General features: G+C 44.2%; 1 protein-coding gene across 1 annotated transcript; it reads right to left on the bottom strand.

Annotated features, from left to right (window-relative positions):
- Positions 1-8,488: 8,488 nt before the first annotated feature.
- On the bottom strand, positions 8,489-20,301 carry LOC118373739 (PR domain zinc finger protein 2-like). The gene is made up of 7 exons (XM_035759955.1): positions 20,187-20,301; positions 19,534-19,637; positions 19,213-19,365; positions 18,478-18,604; positions 14,973-15,083; positions 10,179-14,797; positions 8,489-10,062 (listed from the first exon to the last, which is right to left on the bottom strand). The coding sequence occupies exons 1-7, from the start codon at positions 20,299-20,301 to the stop codon at positions 10,045-10,047; spliced, it is 5,247 nt and encodes a 1,748-aa protein (XP_035615848.1). The 3' UTR covers positions 8,489-10,044.
- Positions 20,302-20,983: the final 682 nt, after the last annotated feature.

The raw sequence follows: 20,983 nt of genomic DNA on the forward strand, positions 1-20,983 counted from the left end.
CCATTTATTTATTTATTTTTTACATATCTCACATTACTCATATCATATGTATATAATGTATACTGTATCCTTCACTATCTATTCTTTACTATCTATTGCATCTTAGCCACTGTCACTGCTCATCCATATATTTTATACTTTATATTCTCATCCCATTCCTTCACTAGATTGTGTGTATTAGGTTTTGTTGTGGAATTGTTAGATATTACCTGTTAGATACTGCTGCACTGCCGGATCTAGAAGCATAAGCATTTCACTACACTCACAATAACATCTGCTAACCATGTGTGTGACCAATAACATTTGATTTGCTACAGGGTGAGTTTACTCTCTCTGATGACTGACAGCAGTCTACAGAATCACCCCCATGTCCAAAATCAGCACCAAAGTTTACACCTCGAAATCAATGTGTTCAGGTTTCATGTCAGACGAATATACTCCATCACTGATACAATTACTTGACTACTGTAAGGTCACGGTCTGCTGCTCCACAAAAAGAGCTGTGTAGTGAAGATCAGACTGCATGCTGTAAAACCTGAAAACAACCGTTAGCATTTGGAATATAATAAGCAAACTGTACTAATAAAAATGTATATTGAGCAGTGACACTGGAAGAACTGGGAAATGTTAAGCTTCCTTGCGACATGGGGCCATGCATTATCATGATGAGACATGGGGCCATGCATTATCATGATGAGACATGAGGCCATGCATTATCATGATGAGACATGAGGCCATGCATTATCATGATGAGACATGGGGCTATGCATTATCATGGTGAGACATGAGGCCATGCATTATCATGATGGGACATGAGGCCATGCATTATCATGTTGAGACATGAGGCCATGCATTATCATGAGACACGAGGCCATGCAATATCATGATGAGACATGGGGCCGGCCATGCATTATCATGATGAGACATGGGGCTATGCATTATCATGATGCGACATGGGGCCATGCATTATCATGATGCGACATTGGGCCATGCATTATCATGATGTGACATGGGGCCATGCATTATCATGATGAGACATGGGGCCGTGCATTATCATGATGCGGCATGGGGCCGTGCATTATCATGATGCGACATGGGGCTGTGCATTATCATGATAAACATGAGGCCATGCATTATCATGATGAGACATGAGGCCATGCATTATCATGATGAGACATGGGACCATGCATTATCACGATGAGAAATGGGGCCATGCATTATCATGATGAGACATGGGGCCATGCATTATCGTGATGAGACATGGGACCATGCATTATCATGATGCGACATGGGACCATGCATTATCATGATGAGACATGAGGCCATGCATTATCATGATGAGACATGGGGCCATGCATTATCATGATGGGACATGGGGCCATGCATTATCATGATGAGACATGGGGCCATGCATTATCATGATGCGACATGGGACCATGCATTATCATGATGAGACATGAGGCCATGCATTATCATGATGAGACATGAGGCCATGCATTATCATGATGAGACATGGGGCCATGCATATCATGATGAGACATGGGGCCATGCATTATCATGATGAGACATGGGGCCATGCATTATCATGATGAGACATGGGGCCATGCATTATCATGATGAGACATGGGGCCATGCATTATCATGATGAGACATGGGGCCATGCATTATCATGATGAGACATGGGGCCATGCATTATCATGATGAGACATGGGGCCATGCATTATCATGATGAGACATGAGGTGATGGCAGCGGATGAATGGCAGGACAATGGGCCTCAGGATCTCATCACGGTATCTCGATGCATTCAAATTGCCATCGATAAAATGCAACTGTGTTCGTTGTCCGTAGTTTATGCCTGCTCTTACCATAACTGCATCGCCAACATGGGACACCCTGTTCACAACGTTGACAACAGCAAACCGCTCTCCCACACGATGCCATACACACTGTCTGCCATCTGCCTGGTACAGTTGAAACCAGGATTAATCCGTTAAGAGCACATTAAAATCAGTTAAGACGCTGAACTGCAGGCAGATCAAGACCCTGGTGAGGATGACAAGCCCGCAGATGAGCTTCCCTGAGACGCTTTCTGACAGTTTGTGCAGAAATTCTTTGGTTGTGCAAACCCACAGTTTCATCAGCTTTCTGCAGGTGAAGAAGACGGATATGGAGGTTCTGCGAGGTTCTGGGAGGGTGTGGTTACACATGGTCTGCGGTTGTGAGATGAGTTGGACGTACTACCAAATTCTCTAAAATGACATTGGAGGCTTATGGTAGAGAAATTAAAATTCTATTCTCTGGCAACAGCTCTTGTGGACATTCCTGCAGTCAGCATGCCAAATGCACTCTCCCTCAAAACTTGATGCATTGATGTAATTGTGTTGTGTGACAAAACTGCACATTTTAGAGTGGCCTTTTATTGTTCCAAGCACAATGTGCAGCTGTGTAATTATCATGCTATTTAATCATCTTCTTGATATACCACACCTGTCAGATGGACGGATTATCTTGGCAAAGGAGAAATGACAACAGGGCGTTTTTTGTGCACAAAATGAGGGAAATGCGATTTTTAAAATTTAATCTCATGAAACATGGGACCAACACTTCATATTTTTGTTCAGCATTCAGGAAGTATACAGACCCGTTGACATTTTCCACATTTGTTCCGTGACAACCTTACTCTAAAATGGTTTGAATTACTTTTTTCCCTTATTAATCTACACAGAATACCCCATACTGACAAACTGAAAACAGGTTTTAGAAATGTTTGCAGTATACAGAACCTTTGCTATGATATTCGAGCTCAGGTGCACCCTGTTTCCACATGATTAGGAAAGGCGCACACCTGTCTATATAAGGTCACACAGTTGACATTGCATGTTAGAGCAAGAACCAAGCCATGAGGTCAAAGGAATTGTCTGTAGCGCTCCAAGACAGGATTGTGTCGAGGCACAGATCTGGGGAAGAGTACCAAAAAAGTTCTGCAGCATTGATGATCCCCAAGAACACAGTGGCCTCCATCATTCTTAAATTGAAGAAGTTTGGAACCACCAAGACTCTTCCTAGAGCTGGCCGCCCGGCAAAACTGAGCAATCGGGAGAGAAGGGCCTTGGTCAGGGAGGTGACCAAGAACCCAATGGTCACTCTGACAGTGCTCCAGAGTTCCTCTGTGGAGATGGGAGAAACTTCCAGAAGGACAACCATCTCTGCAGCACTTCACCAATCAGGCCTTTATGGTAAAAGGCACATGATAGCCAGCTTGGATCTTGCCAATAGGCACCTAAAGACTCTCAGACCATGAGAAACAAGATTCTCTGGTCTGATGAAATCCAGATTGAACTCTTTGTCCTGAATGCCAAGTGTCACATATGGAGGAAAGCTTGCACCATCCCTAAGGTGAAGCATGGTGGTGGCAGCATCATGCTGTGGGGATGTTTTTCAGTGGCAGGGACTGGGAGACTAGTCAGGGTCGAAGGAAAGATGAACGGAGCAAAGTACAGATCGATCCTTGATGAAAACATGCTCCCGAACGCTCAGGACCTCAGACTGGGGCGAAGGTTCACCTTCCGACAGCACAACGACCCTAAGCACATAGCCAAGATAACGCAGAAATGGCTTCGGGACAAGTCTCTGAATGTCCTTGAGTGGCCCAGCCTGAGCCCGGACTTGAACCCAATCAAACATCTCTGGAGAGACCTGAAAATAGCTGTGTAGCGACACTCCCCATCCAACCTGACAGAGCTTGAGGATCTGCAGAGAAGAATGGGAGAAACTCCCCAAATACAGGTTTGCCAAGCTTGCAGCGTCATACAGGTGCATCAACAAAGTACTGAGTAAAGGGTCTGAATACTTGTGTACGTTTATTTGTTTTATGCGCAAAAAGTTATAAAAACAGTTTTTGTGGTATTGTGTGTAGATTGATCAGGGGAAAGAAACATTTTAATCCATTTGAGAATAAGGCTGTAAAGTAATAAAATGTGGAAAAGTCAAGGAGTCTGAATAATTTGAATGCACTGTACAGTACATTTGGTATTTGAAGCACAGGTTTTCTAAATATTGTGTAATTTCATAGCATATGGTTAACATTAATATTGTACGTTAAAGCTTTTACCTTAGTAGTCAAAACTATTTGACCTCTGTTTAAAATTGATGTTGTGTTTATGTTTTAGCACCAGCCTCAGACGTCTCAAGGTCACTATGTCCTGGCCATCAACCAGACTTTCTGATTAGGGTCACTTTCTGTCCTGGTCAGGCTGTATTGGAACAAAGATAGCGATTCCACTATCAGATAATACCTGATGCAATTTGTATGCAGTGCTCCTAAGTTTAAAGTACACATATTACAGTGAATCTGGGGCAATTTGTGTACCGGTAAGTGAGTGATTTAGGAATCATTTGCATCATAGGTGTTGTTGTCCTTGAGGACGACTGGAGTGTAAAGGCTCTATTGTTTTTCACAGAACAGTCTTTTTGCAAGGTATCACCCACACTGTGATGACTCACAGTGCACTGCTCTCAAAATACACCCAGATCACAGCCCGACATGGTCCTCCGACAGTCTATATCAGGGTTCCACAACTGGCAGTGGTTTTATTTGACCCCCTCATGTTCACTGAGCAAAAAAATATAATAAAACATTTGAAATGGTTACATTTTCATTATTGGGTGTAAAAACACCAAGAAATCAGCTTCAAGTTATTTTAATTTTGGAACTCTGTTCCCAAGTATTTCAACAAATAATAGAGAGACACGTGATCATAAACAAATGGAAGCAAGATTTATGTTTTATTCTAATATTATATCAGTTTGGCCTTCTTGCAGTTAGTTTGCAGTCTACAAATTATTTCAAATTGTGTTCCGGACCCCCGACCATCCACTCCAACTAAAAATCGTCCAGCACTGAATTTAGTTGATGATCCCTGGTCTATATTATATTTTCAGATAATATAATCAAGGCGTATCAAAAGTTATATTACTTTTCCCGACGTACAGTATATACACTGAGTGTAAAAAAACATTAAGACCACCTGTTCTTTTCATGACATAGACTGACCAGATGAATCCAGGTGAAAGCTATGATCCCTTATTGATGTCACTTGTTAAATCCATTTCAATCAGTGTAGAGGAAGGGGAGGATATTGATTAAATCATTATTTTTAAGCCTTGAGACATGGATTGCGTATTTTGTACCATTCAGAGGGTGAATGGGCAAGACAAAAGATTTAAGTGCATTTGAACAGGGTATGGTAGTTGGTGTTGGCGCACCGCACCGGTTTGTGTCAAGAACTGCAACATTGCTGGGTTTTTCACTCAACAGTTCCGTGTTTCAAAAATGCCAGCATCCCTGTGGAACGCTTTTGACACCTTGTAGAGTCCTTGAGGGGAAATGGGGGGTTGTACACTCAGTGTATACTTAGGGGAAAGTAAAATCACTTTAATAAGCCTTGATTATAGTATCTGTCTCAGCTTTCGAAAAGAAGAGAGCCTTTCAGTTTGGCAGAAACTTGCCAATGCCAATATAGGATAGCTTCATCGACCACCCAGAATATCACATTACTGTATGTACTCTGTCAAGTGTAGACTAGGAAATTAATTAAAAAACTGCGCTTTTGGCATTCTGAGCACAGCCCGATTCCAGCAGCTATTCCTCAGGTAGTATTCTGGCTCTACAGGAAAAAATAAATCATGATAATTGACTAGAGCCGCAGCATCACAGCAAGATAATTAATCTATGGGGGGCTGATCATGCATCAGACTTTTATTTTTTAAATAAGAAATTAATATCTATTCTTTGGCATGTCGAGAAGACAATGCAGGATACAGGATTGGAGCCCCTGTCTGTCATATTGCAGGTAAAGTTAACAGGTCAGATGAAAGACATTCAGTCAGTCACGTTCTGAGGACACATTCCCCTTGGGATGACCTCTCTCCCATCATACTCAAGTACATTGTCATCAATGCGCTTGTCATTCTGTAGTCTAACCTATACATAATCAGTATGCGTTTATGAAATCAACTACATTGCAATCAGACTGTGCATAGTGACTGATGGACAAATCTCTGTGCATCCCAAATAGGACTCAATACTCACCACCATGGCCCAGTTTTCATAAATGATCTGGATTTCACCTATCGGAAAGGATGAAATGCATTAGAAATAGAATGAATAGAACTGACAAATAATTTACTTTCATGTGGAATCCTGTTGTATAGATTTTCTTTCTATGCATTTAATTCTATCCAATAGCCAAAATCCATAAAGATGACTTTAAAAAAAACTTGGACCAGGTGATCAAGATGAGCTCACCTTGCCAAAACAGATGCCTGAATGTACAGTACGATGACTCTGCAATGGAATCACAACTAAAAAGGACCTAACCAAAAACATTAAATCATACATGGCAGCGTACAGACGCCAAATTGAAAAATAATGTAATATGTAAATTACAACAATATGTTTTACATAATGAGGTCAACAGGTATATTTTTCTTTGTTAATTAATCTTCAACCATACACTGAGTTCTCAAAACATTAGGAACACCTGCTCTTTCCATAGCATATGCTGACCAGGTGAAAGCTATAATCCCTTATTGATTTTACTTGTTAAATCCACTTCAATCAGTGTAGATGAAGAGGAGGAGACAGGTTAAAGGATTTTTTAGCCTCGACAATTGAGAGATGGATTGTGTGTGTGTTATTCAGAGGGTGAATGGGCAACACAAAAGATGTAAGTGCCTTTGAACGGGGTATGTTATTAGGTGCCAGGCATATCAGTTTGATTGTCAAACACTGCAACACTGCTGTGTTTTTCATGCTCAACAGTTTCCCTTGTGTATCAATAACGGTCCACCACCCAAAGGACATCCAGCTAACTTGACAAAACTGTGGGAAGCATTGGAGTCAACATGGGCCAGCATCCCTGTGGAATGCTTGACACCTTGTAGAATCCATGCCCCTGATGAATTGAGGCTGTTCTGAGGGAAAAGGGGTTGCAACTCAATATTAGTGAGTTGTTCCTAATGTTTTGTCCACTCAGGGTATATTAGAAGATTCTCCATTAATTTAACTCAAGAGAATCCTCAAGAATATTGATGCAGGAAGGCAAACATATAAGATGAAAATGTCAAACGGAAATATCATATATTAGATTTATAATAAATGGTTAAATGAAGTTTTCCACCAAAATATGCAAAAAGCACTTAAGTCATACTCCCTCTCCTCATAGGGTGAGCATTGTACACGGAGACAGACGGGAGAATCACTCTATATAGCACGTTATGGTGTAGATAGGAACAAATCATAATCAAAGTAGAATAATATGTCCAAGTATGTCATAATTTGTTACAGACCTGCATGTATGCTAAAAATATGAACGCAACAATTTCAAGATTTTACTGAGTTACAGTTCAAAGAAGGAAGTCAGTCAATTTAAATGAATGAATTTCACAACTGGGCAGGGGCGCAGCCATGGGTGAGCATGAGACGGCATAGGCCCACCCACTTGGGAGCCAGGTCCTCCCACTGGGGAGCCAGGCACAGACCATCAGAATGAGTTGTTCCCCACAAAAGAGCTTTATTAGAGACAGAAATACTCCTCAGCATCGCCCCTCCCCCTCTTCAGATGATGCCAAAGGGTGAAGAAGACAGATGTGAAAGTCCTGGGCTGGCGTGGTTACGCATGGTCTGCGGTTGTGAGGTAGGTTGGATGTACTACCCAATTCTCCAAACATTGGATGCGGCTTATGGTAGAGAAATTAACAAATTCTCTGGCAACAGCTCTGGTGGACATTCCTGCAGTCAACATGCCAATTGCAAGCTCCCTCAAAACTTGAGACATCCATGGCATTGTGTTGTGTGACAAAACTGTACATTTTAGTGGCTGCTTATTGTCCCCAGCACAAGGTGCACCTGTGTAATGATGCTGTTTAATCAGCTTCTTGAGATGCCACACATATCAAGTGGACAGGCTATCTTGGAAAAGGAGAAATACTCACTAACAGGGATGTAACCAGATTTGTGCACCAAATTTGATAAGCTTTTTGTGCGCATGGAACATTTCTGGGATCTTTAATTTTAGCTTATGAAAAATGTGACCAACACTTTAAATGTTTATATTTTTGTTCAGTAGAGATCACATTAAAGATATGCTACCTCTACAATCACACAACTTTAGGTACAGAAATAACCTACAATCTATGACCGTGGCATGTTTGCCACTGCAAGGAAAGGAACATTAGAACTGAAGCAATTTTCCAGGCCGTCCTTATTACTGGAACACAGTGGCTACTACTCTCCAGCTGTTCACATCTCCAGACATGATTCCAATTTTCAAACCTTTGAAAATACTTCCGAACATCATCACATTTGAACTTTTTTGACAATCCTCAATAAGATCAATGCTGCTACATATTTCAGATAAATTCACCTGATTACATCATAATGATGAAATCAAGTCTCGGGACAGTTTCGAAAAGAAAAGAAAAATGCAAATCTATAGGGAGTCTTTAATCAGGAAAATGTTACAGGGAAATATTCCAATGACTACATTTAAATTATTTTTCTGAGGCAACTCTGTTTCAGTCATGTGCAATAGAAATGTCTAAATCCCATTCTTCACATTTAAAACCAAATAACTGAAAGGTCCAAATGCAGTCATTTTTACCTCAATATCAAATCATTTCAGGGTAACAATTAAGTACCCTACTGTGATTAATTTCAATAAAAATTGAAAAGAGCAATTTCTCAAGATTTTTGCTAGGACTGGGAGTGGTCTGGGTGAGTATTTTCAAACAGCTCTTACATTAAAAGAGCATCATAATTGTCACAGTAGTATTCCAACCACAGTGAGGAAATATCTAGAAAATACAGAAAATCATGTTTGACTGCATTGGTCCTTTAAGGATTCATACTGATCTAATCAAAACAGTTTGTCAGATTTTCTTCTTGAAGTGCTTTCAGACAAGAGGGGGCTACTTATAACTATGTATAACACAACAGCATGTGAGCCTCTGAAATCCACAATGTCAATCAACTGGATAAGCGGCAGTGTTCCTTAGCCACTCACATTTTCAATGTGAAGAGCAAATCTCATCTTCCTATCCCTTCTCTGGGAACTAACGTTGTTAAGTGGTATTGTTCTCGTTGTGGCAGGTTTCCCTGCTGGTACTGCTCTGATAAGCAACATGAACACAAAACATACCAGAGACAACAAACGTCTCAACTTTGAGATGAAGGGGTCAACTGTTGTCAGACAGCGCATACAGCACATGCCTGACACACAACACATTTGCACACACTCTTTTCAGCCAACCTTTCAGACAACCCACTTGTACAGTTGAAAACAGCGGTTTAATCCTAGCTTCCCAAATAAACAAAAAATAAAAAATAAATGCATAAGAGATATTCTACAATGTATTCTCAATGGAGTATTACATGAAATCAAATGTACATATTCATTTGCAAATTATTTGTATTAATTAAAGTAGGTGCAAGACTTAACATGGGACACAGGCGAGGGACAGGGTTCTGACTAGTTCTACTGGATAATCAGCACATGCATTAAAAGACTGTTGAATCCTCCAACATCTCAACAACCAAACAAGTAAACCAAAAACACAGCGAAAGAAACACCAGACCAGTTTTGTGAACTGATATAAATGATTGCCATTTGCAATATCAGCTTTTAACCGTAACGGAACCCCAATGTCAATGTTATGGGTCAAGTTATGACTGAAAATATATGACAGACTGTATATATTAATTTACAGTCTGTTAAACGTTTCTTTTTTGTGTTTAAAAGTCTCAGGCTCATTTCACAGTGAGTGATGGAGAGAAAGGCATCCCTCCTGTTCAGCCAACACAGCATGTGATGTGTAGAGAGCAGAGTCCATGATGTCCTGTAACTGAGCCAGCCCACCTCCAGATCCTCCTGTCCGTCAGAACCTTGGGAAGGCCAGAGGATCTCCTCCGAGGTGAGCCAGCACAGCAACACCCTCCTAGCCAGGGACTTCTTTCTCCTCAGATCGACATGGCTTTACCTGGCTCATTTCAGCAAGGACTCCTGGAAGATGAGACAACGCATCAAGACAGAATATTGTGTAAAGGGTTATTTAAAAGTGAGTAGTAACTTGGCATGAACATAGGCTGAGACTGGACACCGTTTGATAGTAACATTACCTGGGTCTCTTTAGGCCCCTGGCTGGAGAGGTTCTCTGTTTTCACCTCCACAGGAGCTACATTGTTGGCCATCTGTAGGCTCCGGGTCACCGGCCCACCAGCTCGCTCCCTCGCTCTCAGAGAGAACCGTTCCCCTTCTTTCTTAGGCGGCACCTGAGACGGCTTCTGTAGGGGCAATTTCACCTCTGCTACCTTCTTAGGCAGCATTTCCTTGCCCGTGCGTTGCTTTGTCTGGGTTGCTGGCAGTGGTGCAGAGTTACTGGGAGTCTCGAAGGGCAACGGGGTGGGGGGTAATGATTGAACTTTGCCTTTTTTACTTTTCATGTTGAGAGAAACTGTGGCAGCAGGGAAAGAGGCTGGCCTCTTCGTACGCACCTGTGTGACAGCAGTCTTTCCTTTACCTGGCCGCGGTGTGGTCTCAGCCTCCGCAGAGCCGGGTCCAGAAGTGCGAGCGCGTGTTTTGCCCAGGGTTTTGGGCACCGGCTCAGCAGTCTCTGGCTGCTGGATCTCAGAGTCTGTGGTTCTCCTTCGAAGGCTCATGTTTTTATCTACAGCTGGTGTTGCCTCTTCTGCTGCTGCTCCCTTTTTGGCCTTTTTCGAGACAGGCTTCATGGGACAGCTGACTGCTATATGTTTACTGAGACTGGCAGGGTAAGTGAACTCCCGACTGCAGTGAGGGCACACATGGACCCCCTGCGGCTCCTCCTCTTTAACCTGGCTAGGGGCCTTAGCAGTAGCAGCAGTCTTATTCCTCTGAGTGATGGCCTTCTGAACCAGCTGGTTCTTCTTCTTACTGAGGGAACTCATCTTGGTTTTGCCAAGCGGTTCTTGGTTGAAGTTCAGCCTCTTGGGTTGGCCCATTCTGCGGAAGGCGTTGTGCCCTGCATTGGCAGCAGAGGCAGGTGACAGAGCTCCATTCTGAGGCTTCACTATCTGTCTGAGAGGGATGGGGTTCTTCTTGGGAGTGTACCGCCTCTTATCACTGGCGTTGGCACAGGCTAGTATGTGCTTGTGCAGCTCGGGCATGTTATCAAAGCTCTTGCCGCATTTGGTGCATCGGATGGCAGTGCTGAATGTCTGGGGGATGTTGTGGGTAGTGAAGTTGGTGGCCGAGGCCACTGAGTCTGCAGCCGTGCGGTTGTGGTAGGGGAAGGGGGGTGGCTTGAAACTGGGGTAGTGTTGATTAATGCCCAGGCGTACGTCTGGGCCTTTAGGCTTGCCTCCTTCAGAAGCCATGATCTTTATTGTAGTATAGAGCTCTTCAGTAGGGTCCTCTGGTCCAGCCTCCTCATGCTTCCCGTTAGTATCAGGCTGCTCTTTCTTCACATCAGAGACCCCCTGGGAGGAGGCAGCTTCAGCAGAGGACTCAGGCCCTGTGGTTGAGAGGTTACTCTCCTCTTTGGCCCTGGCTGGGTCTGTGTAGTTCTGTGGCCTCAGCTTGCCACTCTCCACCGCTGCGTGTGTGCACGGCTGGCTGGGATGCAGGTCTTTGTGGTGCTGCTGGAGGTTGCAGAGGAAGGCGAACTCCTTGGAGCAGAAGGAGCAGACAAAGATGCGTCCCACACCATGGAGGGCTGTACGGTGCTCCAGCAGGGCCGGGGCATTCCCAAACAGCTGCACACAGAACTCACACCTGTAGGGCCACTCAGCCGCGTGCTCCACGATGTGCCGACTGAGCTCTTTGATGGAGCGGAAGGGATCCTCACACACATTACACACAAAGCTCTTACTGAAGGGGTCTGGCTCCAATCCCTCCTCCTCCACCACCTCTTCAGAGGGCTTTTCAGCAGCAGCGGCAGATGGAGGTGAAGACCCTGTGGCACCAGGAGGAAGGCCTAAATCAGCCAGCTGATCCATGTGCTGGACCTCCTCTTTAATCACAGTGCTAGAGAGTGATGCTGGGGAGACCACTGACGGAGCTGGGACATCTGATATTCCAACAGGAGAGGTCGATGAGGCAGTGAGGGGGGATTCTGTTACGGGTGATAAAACAGGGAGTTCAGAGCATTGGGATTTCCCCTGTCCCTCAGTAATAATCGGTTCCAGGTCTGGGTTAATTTGGATATCTAAGAAAATGTGGTTCCCACTCCTAGCAGGTTTAGATTGTGCTGAGGACAGACTCACAGGGACAGCATCAGATACTGAGGGGGACTCTGTAGAGGGGTTTGATAAAGCTTTCCCGATAACGGCATCTGTTTTGTGGGTGGGGTCTACTGGCTTAGTGACATCTCCATAACTGTTACTTACCGCAGCTAATATAGTCTCTGCTGTAGTAGAGTTAGATACACAAACTGGCTCGTCCTCACAATGGTCAATGGATCTGGGGGACATTTTAGGGGAGAGGACAGGGAGAGAGCTGGAAGTGGGGCAGTCTGATGAGGGCATAGAGGGTAGGACAGGGGGAGGTGGAGTTGGAGAGGTCAGGCTGGAGACGCAGGGGGAGGAGGGATTCATAGTGACAGGGGTTAGAGAGGGGGGAGAGGGATCGGCTGATTCAAAGGGCATATTGGAAGAGGGACTGTGAGAACCTGTGCCTGTACCACTGCTTGCAGTATACTGAGAATCTGGGCTTCCCAAGGCACAAGAGCCCTCCTCTCCTGCTGGGTTTAAGCCAGCATACTCATTCATCAACACCTTCTCTAGCATACTGGTATTGGGCTTCTTCTTCTTGGTGTGGGGCTGTGTCTGAGCTGGACTTCCCTTGGACTCTGGCTCCGCTGTACTCTTCCGACTCATGCTTAAATCCAGCACTTCCTCCCTGGGCGTCTTGTTGAAGCCGTCACTCCATTTACTGATGCCACTGGAAAGGTCCAAGGGCTGCTGATTACACGAGTTCCCTCCGGTCCGAGAGGCAGACCAGCTGCACCCGTCCTTCCCGCTGGGACTCATGGTGTTCCTCTCCTCTTTGCTGGACAGACTCCAGGCAGAGGAAATGCCCAGGCTCTCCAGCTTTGGCACCTTGAGGGTGTACGACGAGACCCCTGCCTCGCTCTTACAGCCATCTGCTTTCAGCGCAGGGCTGAGCTGTGGAGACGAGGGAGGGGAAGCCGTTCTTCTCTTAAACCTGCCTGAGGCTGCAGGCAGAGACGTAACGGAGAGAGGGGGAGCTAATCTGTGGCTGTCTGCTATCAGGGCGATGGTGGGTTTCTGACCGTCTGTCTGAGTCTGGAGGAGCTGTTTGAGCTTAGGAGACAGATAGATAGTTTTCTCCTTTTGAAATGCTAATGAGTCTGAGGACTGAGGGAAGAGACTTTCCACCAACAAGGTAGATGAGGAAGACGTGGAGGAGGAAGAGGCAGAGGAGGACCCATTTTCAGACTCCATTTTAAGACTGGGCATGAGCGGGGGTGTCGACGTTCTCCTTTTCGTTGTGGGCTGGCCGAGGTTGGAGACCTGCTTCACAGCACAGGTCCTGGTGTCCACTTTGAAAGCCTGACTGATCTGATTGGGGCTGATGACCACTGCATCGAGACCAAACAGTGCTGCAGAACTGGAGTCCACTTCGATCACTTCACAGCCGCTGACTGAACTAGTGGACAGGATCTTGCCGTCGATGTACAGGCTGAGGTTCTCCGAGATGTTATTGGATATGTCGACCATGTACTCCTCTCGGTCCCCCTCATCCTCAGTGTCTGCACTGGGCACATAGACAGGGGGTGGGCTGGCACTGGGGGACTGCTCAGGCAGACGCTGCTGCTGCTGTTGCGGGCTCTCCTGCAGCAGCATGCCTTTCCTGCGCACACCCTTGGGCAGTAAGTGGCGCTCGTGGATTCTGCGTTGGTGTCTGCGCATGTTAGTGTGAGTGCCGAAAGCCTTATTACAGTACTTGCAAGGATGAAGCTCTTTTGTCTCTCCATTCTCATCCACGATAAAGGGCTGGTCACTCTCAGCCACAGGGTCCTTCCTCACAAGCTGAGGGCTCTGCATAAGTCCTCCAGGGAGCGGGGACCCCATGACAACGTAGTGGCCAGAGACAGTGGCACAGTCTGGGCTGGAACAGTCAGCCTGCCCCAGAGGACTGAGTAAAGTAGCAGTCCCAGCCAGTGAGCCAGGCCTTTGGCCTTTGTTTTTTGGCCCGTTCTCATGCCTCCGCTCGTGCCGCCGACGTCCCACCTGCGAGCCAAAGGACTTGCCACAGTAACGGCATTTGAACGTGTGCGTTTGCTGGTTTGCAGTGGCATGGATGTGGGTGTGGCGCTCCAAGCCCTGTTTGGTGGAGAAATGGCGCTCGCAGTGCTGGCAAGGATAGGACTCCTCTCCGTGGGGGTCACCTTCAAGGTCAGGGTCGAGGTATGGGTCAGACTCTGGTTCAGGCCTTGGTAGGGATGAGGCAGTCTGAAGGCTCCCAGGCCCCACCTCACCTGGGCTGCTATGGCTTAGTGGCAGATCAGGCTGCTCACACCTATCCTCCGACTCAGCTTCAGTAGCAGACCGAGCAATCTGCGACGGCCGCTGCTGCAGATCCCTTGGGTCTTCCTCATCACCCTCATCTTTCTCTCTCATTGCTGCTGAGATGAACTGGGCTTGAGAGAGGCTGTTACTCCCCATGGTGGAGCTCTCCCGAGTCCCCTGTGAAGGCCCTGGAGAAGGAGAGGGTCTCTCGTCCTCCTCATTTGGACCTAAAACCGCAGAGCAACAGAATTTAATAAGTAACATTTAATTTCAACGTAAAAAAATATGAGAATTTAAAGGGGGAAACCCAGCCGAAATGGTTGAAATACATGAATAACATGACTTAACTAGCTACACCTGAACAGACTTCCCAAATATCTATTATAAAATGGGGCAACTTACCTTCCTCTGTATCCCACATCTCTGTGACAATAGGTTTGGTTCCGCCTGTTTGTTTGGGCCCACGGAATCCACCCAAACAAGCCTGTCTGGCTCTTTCCAACAGTTTTCTGGCTAAGGTAAAAAGCACACATCAACCAACAAACATTAGCCAAACTCAAATAAAAAAATTCACACCAAAGCAATACTGGTAAAATGTGGAATGAATGTGGAATGAAGTTTCTTTAAAAGGTATCTATCAGAAAGATGTTCAGAGAAGTGAACATCTAGTGGGGAATGTGTACTAATTCACACCTCAACTCACAACTGTGCTGTGTATTGGTTGGCACTTAAAACTACATGGAATCTCAAACTCATAATATTATATTTGTCTAACACAAAGCAAAGCAATATACTGTATGACTGCTGAACAGGATCTTAAACAATGTTGGCCAAGTACCACATGTGCTTATGTCATCAATTGTCTTTCGACATTACCATACAGAATGTTATTTTCCTTCTTCAAAACAGCTGCAGGATTAAAAGTCAGGCAAACATCCAACACGGTCAAATACAACTTCTGGCCTAAATTCATTTTCACAGCTATGATGGCTTCATTCAGAATTGTTCAAGTCATACTAAACACTAAGCTACATAATGAACAAACTGTAATGCGAAGAGACATGGATATTTTTGGAATGGCTGATCAATGTAGTGGTTATGTCCCTCGGCAGGAGACCATTTTGAGTTGATATCAGCCAGCCTCAAGAGACTGGGCTAGCATCCAGTCATCACTGGAGTTGCTGTGACAATAAGGTCATCTGGCCTGGCCTACAAAGCCTGATTCATGCCACAGAAACACATGTTGCAGCTCAGTCACCTGTGCCCCTCAAATTGGTTTCAAGTCAGCAAAATAAACAAGTTTGAGTGCTTGAAAACAAGCATTGAAATTGTGCTAGCATTTAGTTTTTCCCCAGAAGTTAATTTACTTACATTGAAAGATTATATGGTGTATAGATAGTTCCCACTTGTTGGAAATTTGATGCAGATATGTACATGATTTGTCAGAGGGATTGCAGATAAATGACAAGTAGGCTTTCTTAACAGACAATTCTGAATGTTGAGACTTTAACACAACTCACTGATAGTACTCAATAGGCCTTTTAACATGGCAATGTTCTTAGCCCCTGGCTATCCTTAGTCCCAGCCAAAAACTGGTCGTGGGCAAGCTAAGCCTGTGTGCACACAAACAGAGTTGCCTGAAACCAACCGTCACGTTTCTGGAGTAAAATATTCAAATTAGGAGACAATGGAACACTGATTGACTAGCCCTGCAAAGTCAGTGCCACCCTGCTCTGGAGCAGGGCCATCTGGAGCAGGGCCAGCAATACCACTTTTTTTATGAGTGTGAAAACGCTGGAATTAGAATGCACCGTAGTGAATGAGAGAAAACAGACAGGCCGCGAGCGTCAATGCCGTCACTTCACATTAGAACGCAAGTCTATTTCCGCCCCCCCCCCCCGCATTTACGTGAAGCAATTCCGGTACAGCGAGCATATAAAACGCCACAAAAGACCGTTTGTGCATTGTTACGTCTGGAATTGTGACATGTATAAATGAGTTAGAAAGTGTCAATTTTGTGTTAAGTTTAGCCTCCAGTGACAATAATACATATTTGAAAGCAGTAACTTTATGCCTGCCTTTGTTGATGCCAAGTACAGACATATAGCCTAGGCAGGCTACGACTGGGAAACTCGAACTCCGTTCAAGAGAGAATACTGTTACGTATAAATAACCAGACTAACTACATTCTTTAAAAACTGCTAGGGTGTATTAACTAACGTTACAACGCTCCTGTTCGTGATCCAACATAACAGGAGGCAAGTACGGTGGCTTCCGTAGGACATAATGTGAGTCAAAATGAACACAATTCACAAGGACTACTTAGCAAACATAAATAGAACTGTTTATTATGGCTTTTCATGACAATGTAATTGGCATAAACTACTTAGTGCACGTGAATTGACGCTCTACTCGCACGCAAATTAACGTAATCCGTGTGGTTTCAGTTTTGCCCTGGGATAAAAGCTCTTTTAGCCCTGGGCATTGGTGTGAACGTAACTATTTAGTTACCCTTTAACTAGGCAAGAACAAATTCTTATTTTAAAATAACGGCTTACCCCGGACAAACCCTCCCCTCACACAGACGACGCTGGGCCAATTGTGCACCGCCCTATGCGTCTCCCGATCACTATTCAGTCAATAAATCAGTGCAAATTAAAAACAGACCGGGGTTGAATGCATAGATAGGCCTACACCAAACTTGACAATCATAGACAGTCATTCATATTGAAAGGAAAACACGAGGTCAATTTCAAAGAGAGATTAAAAAAAAAAGTATGAATTTCATTCTAGCAGGTAATTATTATGCAAAATGCAACTCGATTTTAAGATTTGGTATTGTTGAGAAAGGAAGGGTGGGACTACAGAACTTGTGCAACTACATGCATCCTGGGCCTTGTCTGCAGCACTACATTACCTCAACTTTGCATTGACTTTGGCTGACTAGCTAGCTAGTAGCTACAGTCGATGCCAAATGAAAATGGAGCTCACTTACCTGGGAAACATGAACATTTCAAATTTGTCAAAGTATAAGAAACCTATACCGTTAAGCTAAATCGTATTTGTTACGTCGAAAATGATTAAAGGGTGTTTCATTTCAGGGCAGGCATATTCTCAGCGATGGCACAGAAAACTGATACACGTACCCAGGTAGCTAACTAGATGAAGCTAAGGGTTTACAGCACATGTATGACACATACCTCGTGTAATCTACCATCCCTTTACCACAACGGCAACTGTTTATCAGTTATTTTCTGAACACAAAAAACAGCACTTTTGCAGTCTAGCACGCCCGTGCTTGACCTAGCCTGTTAGCTCGCGAGCTTGCTACCCGAGCTGAATTGACAGCAGAGTGAAACAAACCGATCAGACTATGCAATCCCTAACCTGCAAGTCCTGTAACATAACTAGCTAATTGGATACCTCTTAAATATAGGTAAGTAGCAAATGGATCAACGGGTCAAATAACGTGGCTCGCAAATAAGTTGCTAGTCTGGAAAGGTCACATCCCAGAAAACTCGGTGGCTGGTTCGTGGTGACGTTTACGTTAGCTAGCTAACTTATTTATCCGACAAGCCAATGTTGACAGTATCGTGCTGTCTGTGTTGTTACATAATAACTACACATTTAGCTGCAATCAACCTTTATGAATTAACAGTAACATAAAACTAAATTTGAGATAGAAAGTTTGGAAAGGAAAATTACTGCATCTAGTTAGTTACACCTCACTGTACTGTTCGCTAAGCTAGCTAGCTAGCATGCTATCAAGAATTCAACTTCGAATGGGCGTAAGGACAATTTCCTTCGACTTCTGCCACCCACTGCCAGCTATCGTATCGAAGAGCTTGGTAAATATGTACTGCAAAATGTAATAGAGAAATTAGAATTTTAGGGGTGTACGCCTTACCTCGCTTTGCCCTGGGTGAATTTTTCTTGTTCAGATTGCTGGCTCTTTCTTCCTCTAATGCAGCTGTTATCTCAGGGTTGTCTTCCCCATTGTACCACACCAGCAACTCATCCCCGGGTCCTATTGGCTGTTACAAGAAAAGAGGAGAATGGGAACAAATCAGAGACAGGTTTGCTGAGAGACAGGATGAAATACTTGGGCTCTTGTTGTGCCTGTCAAGTCCAACAAGAATGTTCGGTCCTGACATTTCAGTAGCTGTAGATGGCAAACTATGTATTTACATCATTTTTTAAAATGTAATTCCTTTATACATGGTTTATTATACCCAAGTATAGCAGAGACAGCATAATACACATTTGTATTTTGCATGAATTAAAAAAAAAAAGTTTATCACAATTCTCTCATTTGGCTTCAATGAGAATAACCCCCATACTAGCCTGCAGATCCGACCGCTTGCTTACATCTGCACTAGGGTCAGACAGATTCCCTGTGTAGATTTAGACGCTGCGGAGCCAGCATGAGATATGGCTCGGGAAAACGTACCTCAATCCAGGAATGAGAAATGCGTTGTACTAGAAATTGGCACATTATCCCAACTGTTACACAGAGAAGATTGAACTCTAAATAGCCAGTACTCTTGCATTCACATGCCTAAATAGCAAACCATCACTCTGCTTTAATGCTCAAATGTTTAGAGAATAACATTTTACCAGTGAGACTTCATGTCTGAATTACCCGTAACACTTTGTAGTAAATGGCTCGGTTGATCTCCATGGGGAAAAGGTTCTGTTCTTGAGTGGAGTATGCCCAGTTTACATACCGTAGCCAGTTCCCCTTCATGGGGTCTGTAGTAACCACACACATCCAGCCCCTGGCTGGAAAATACACCTACAGACGACAGATTGGTTGTCTGGATGATAATCTTTAAAATGTTATGAAAACGGATAACAGCATATATAATATGGAGGATGTGCTGTGCCTGTGATGTTTACAACCTAAATGTCTGTGAAGGTACTGTAGATCTTTGAGGCTATTGCTCTATCCTCTGCTGCTCACCTCCCACATGTAAACATTGCTGGACACCTGGGACATCTTTTTTCTCTCTCCTACAAACGGGCCGAACCTCTTGCCTTTAGGGATCAGCCTTGAGGCCCAGACACCTGGGGAAAAGAGTGGAGGAAAATCCCAAACCAAAACCCCACTGCCTACTAAATGTTGCCTAGGCAACTTCCTGCCATTGGGGGATAGCGATCCCAAATCAAATCTTACAAATGCAGATTTTTTAAAGTTGGCCAGAATTGGACATGCACTACAACATTCACAATTAACCATGCAATATACAAAGCTTTCAGACTCTAAAAATGTGTTAAGGTGTGCCGATTCTCTGAGGCATGCCAGAACAGGCTGGAGATTATTATTTTTCTTGACTTGAAAGCCTTCATAATGTACTCTGCTTCCACTGCCAGATGTAGTTCTTCCTCTCCCTTGTGATCACTGGTCATTACTGAATGATCCTAAGTATCAGGAGCTACACTTATATGAACTACACTCATGCCACAGTCAGAAACCACAGAGCCGCTCACTGCATATCGTACGGTGCACTGTTAGCGGAATTTTACCACCAACAAATGATCATTGATCACTTATCTACAAAACTGAAAAGTGATGTGACGTTAGAACAAACCCAAAGCAGCTCATTTTCAACTCACCAATGCGACTTTGATCAACAGCAGAGCAGCTTAGTCTCATGCTATCGGGCAAGCCCTTCCACACATGGCACGGAATGTCAGTGAGCTTTTCCTTTGTCCCTCCAGGAACTGCCATAGTCACCTAGAATATAACACACAATTTCATATCTTTATTTTATTTATTTTTATTTCACCTTTATTTAACCAGGTAGGCTAGTTGAGAACAAGTTCTCATTTGCAACTGCGACCTGGCCAAGATAAAGCATAGCAGTGTGAACAGACAACACAGAGTTACACATGGAGTAAACAATTAACAAGTCAATAACACAGTAGAAAAAAAGGGGAGTCTATATACAATGTGTGCAAAAGGCATGAGGAGGTAGGCGAATAATTACAATATTGCAGATTAACACTGGAGTGATAAATTATCAGATGATCATGTACATGTAGAGATATTGGTGTGCAAAAGAGCAGAAAAGTAAATAAATAAAAACTGTGGGGATGAGGTAGGTGAAAATGGGTGGGCTATTTACCAATAGATTATGTACAGCTGCAGCGATCGGTTAGCTGCTCAGATAGCTGATGTTTGAAGTTGGTGAGGGAGATAAAAGTCTCCAACTTCAGCGATTTTTGCAATTCGTTCCAGTCACAGGCAGCAGAGTACTGGAACGAAAGGCGGCCGAATGAGGTGTTGGCTTTAGGGATGATCAGTGAGATACACCTGCTGGAGCGCGTGCTACGGATGGGTGTTGCCATCGTGACCAGTGAACTGAGATAAGGCGGAGCTCTACCTAGCATGGCCTTGTAGATGACCTGGA

Source organism: Oncorhynchus keta, chromosome 10, assembly GCF_023373465.1.
Source record: "Oncorhynchus keta strain PuntledgeMale-10-30-2019 chromosome 10, Oket_V2, whole genome shotgun sequence".
Classification (NCBI taxonomy): Eukaryota; Metazoa; Chordata; class Actinopteri; order Salmoniformes; family Salmonidae; genus Oncorhynchus; species Oncorhynchus keta.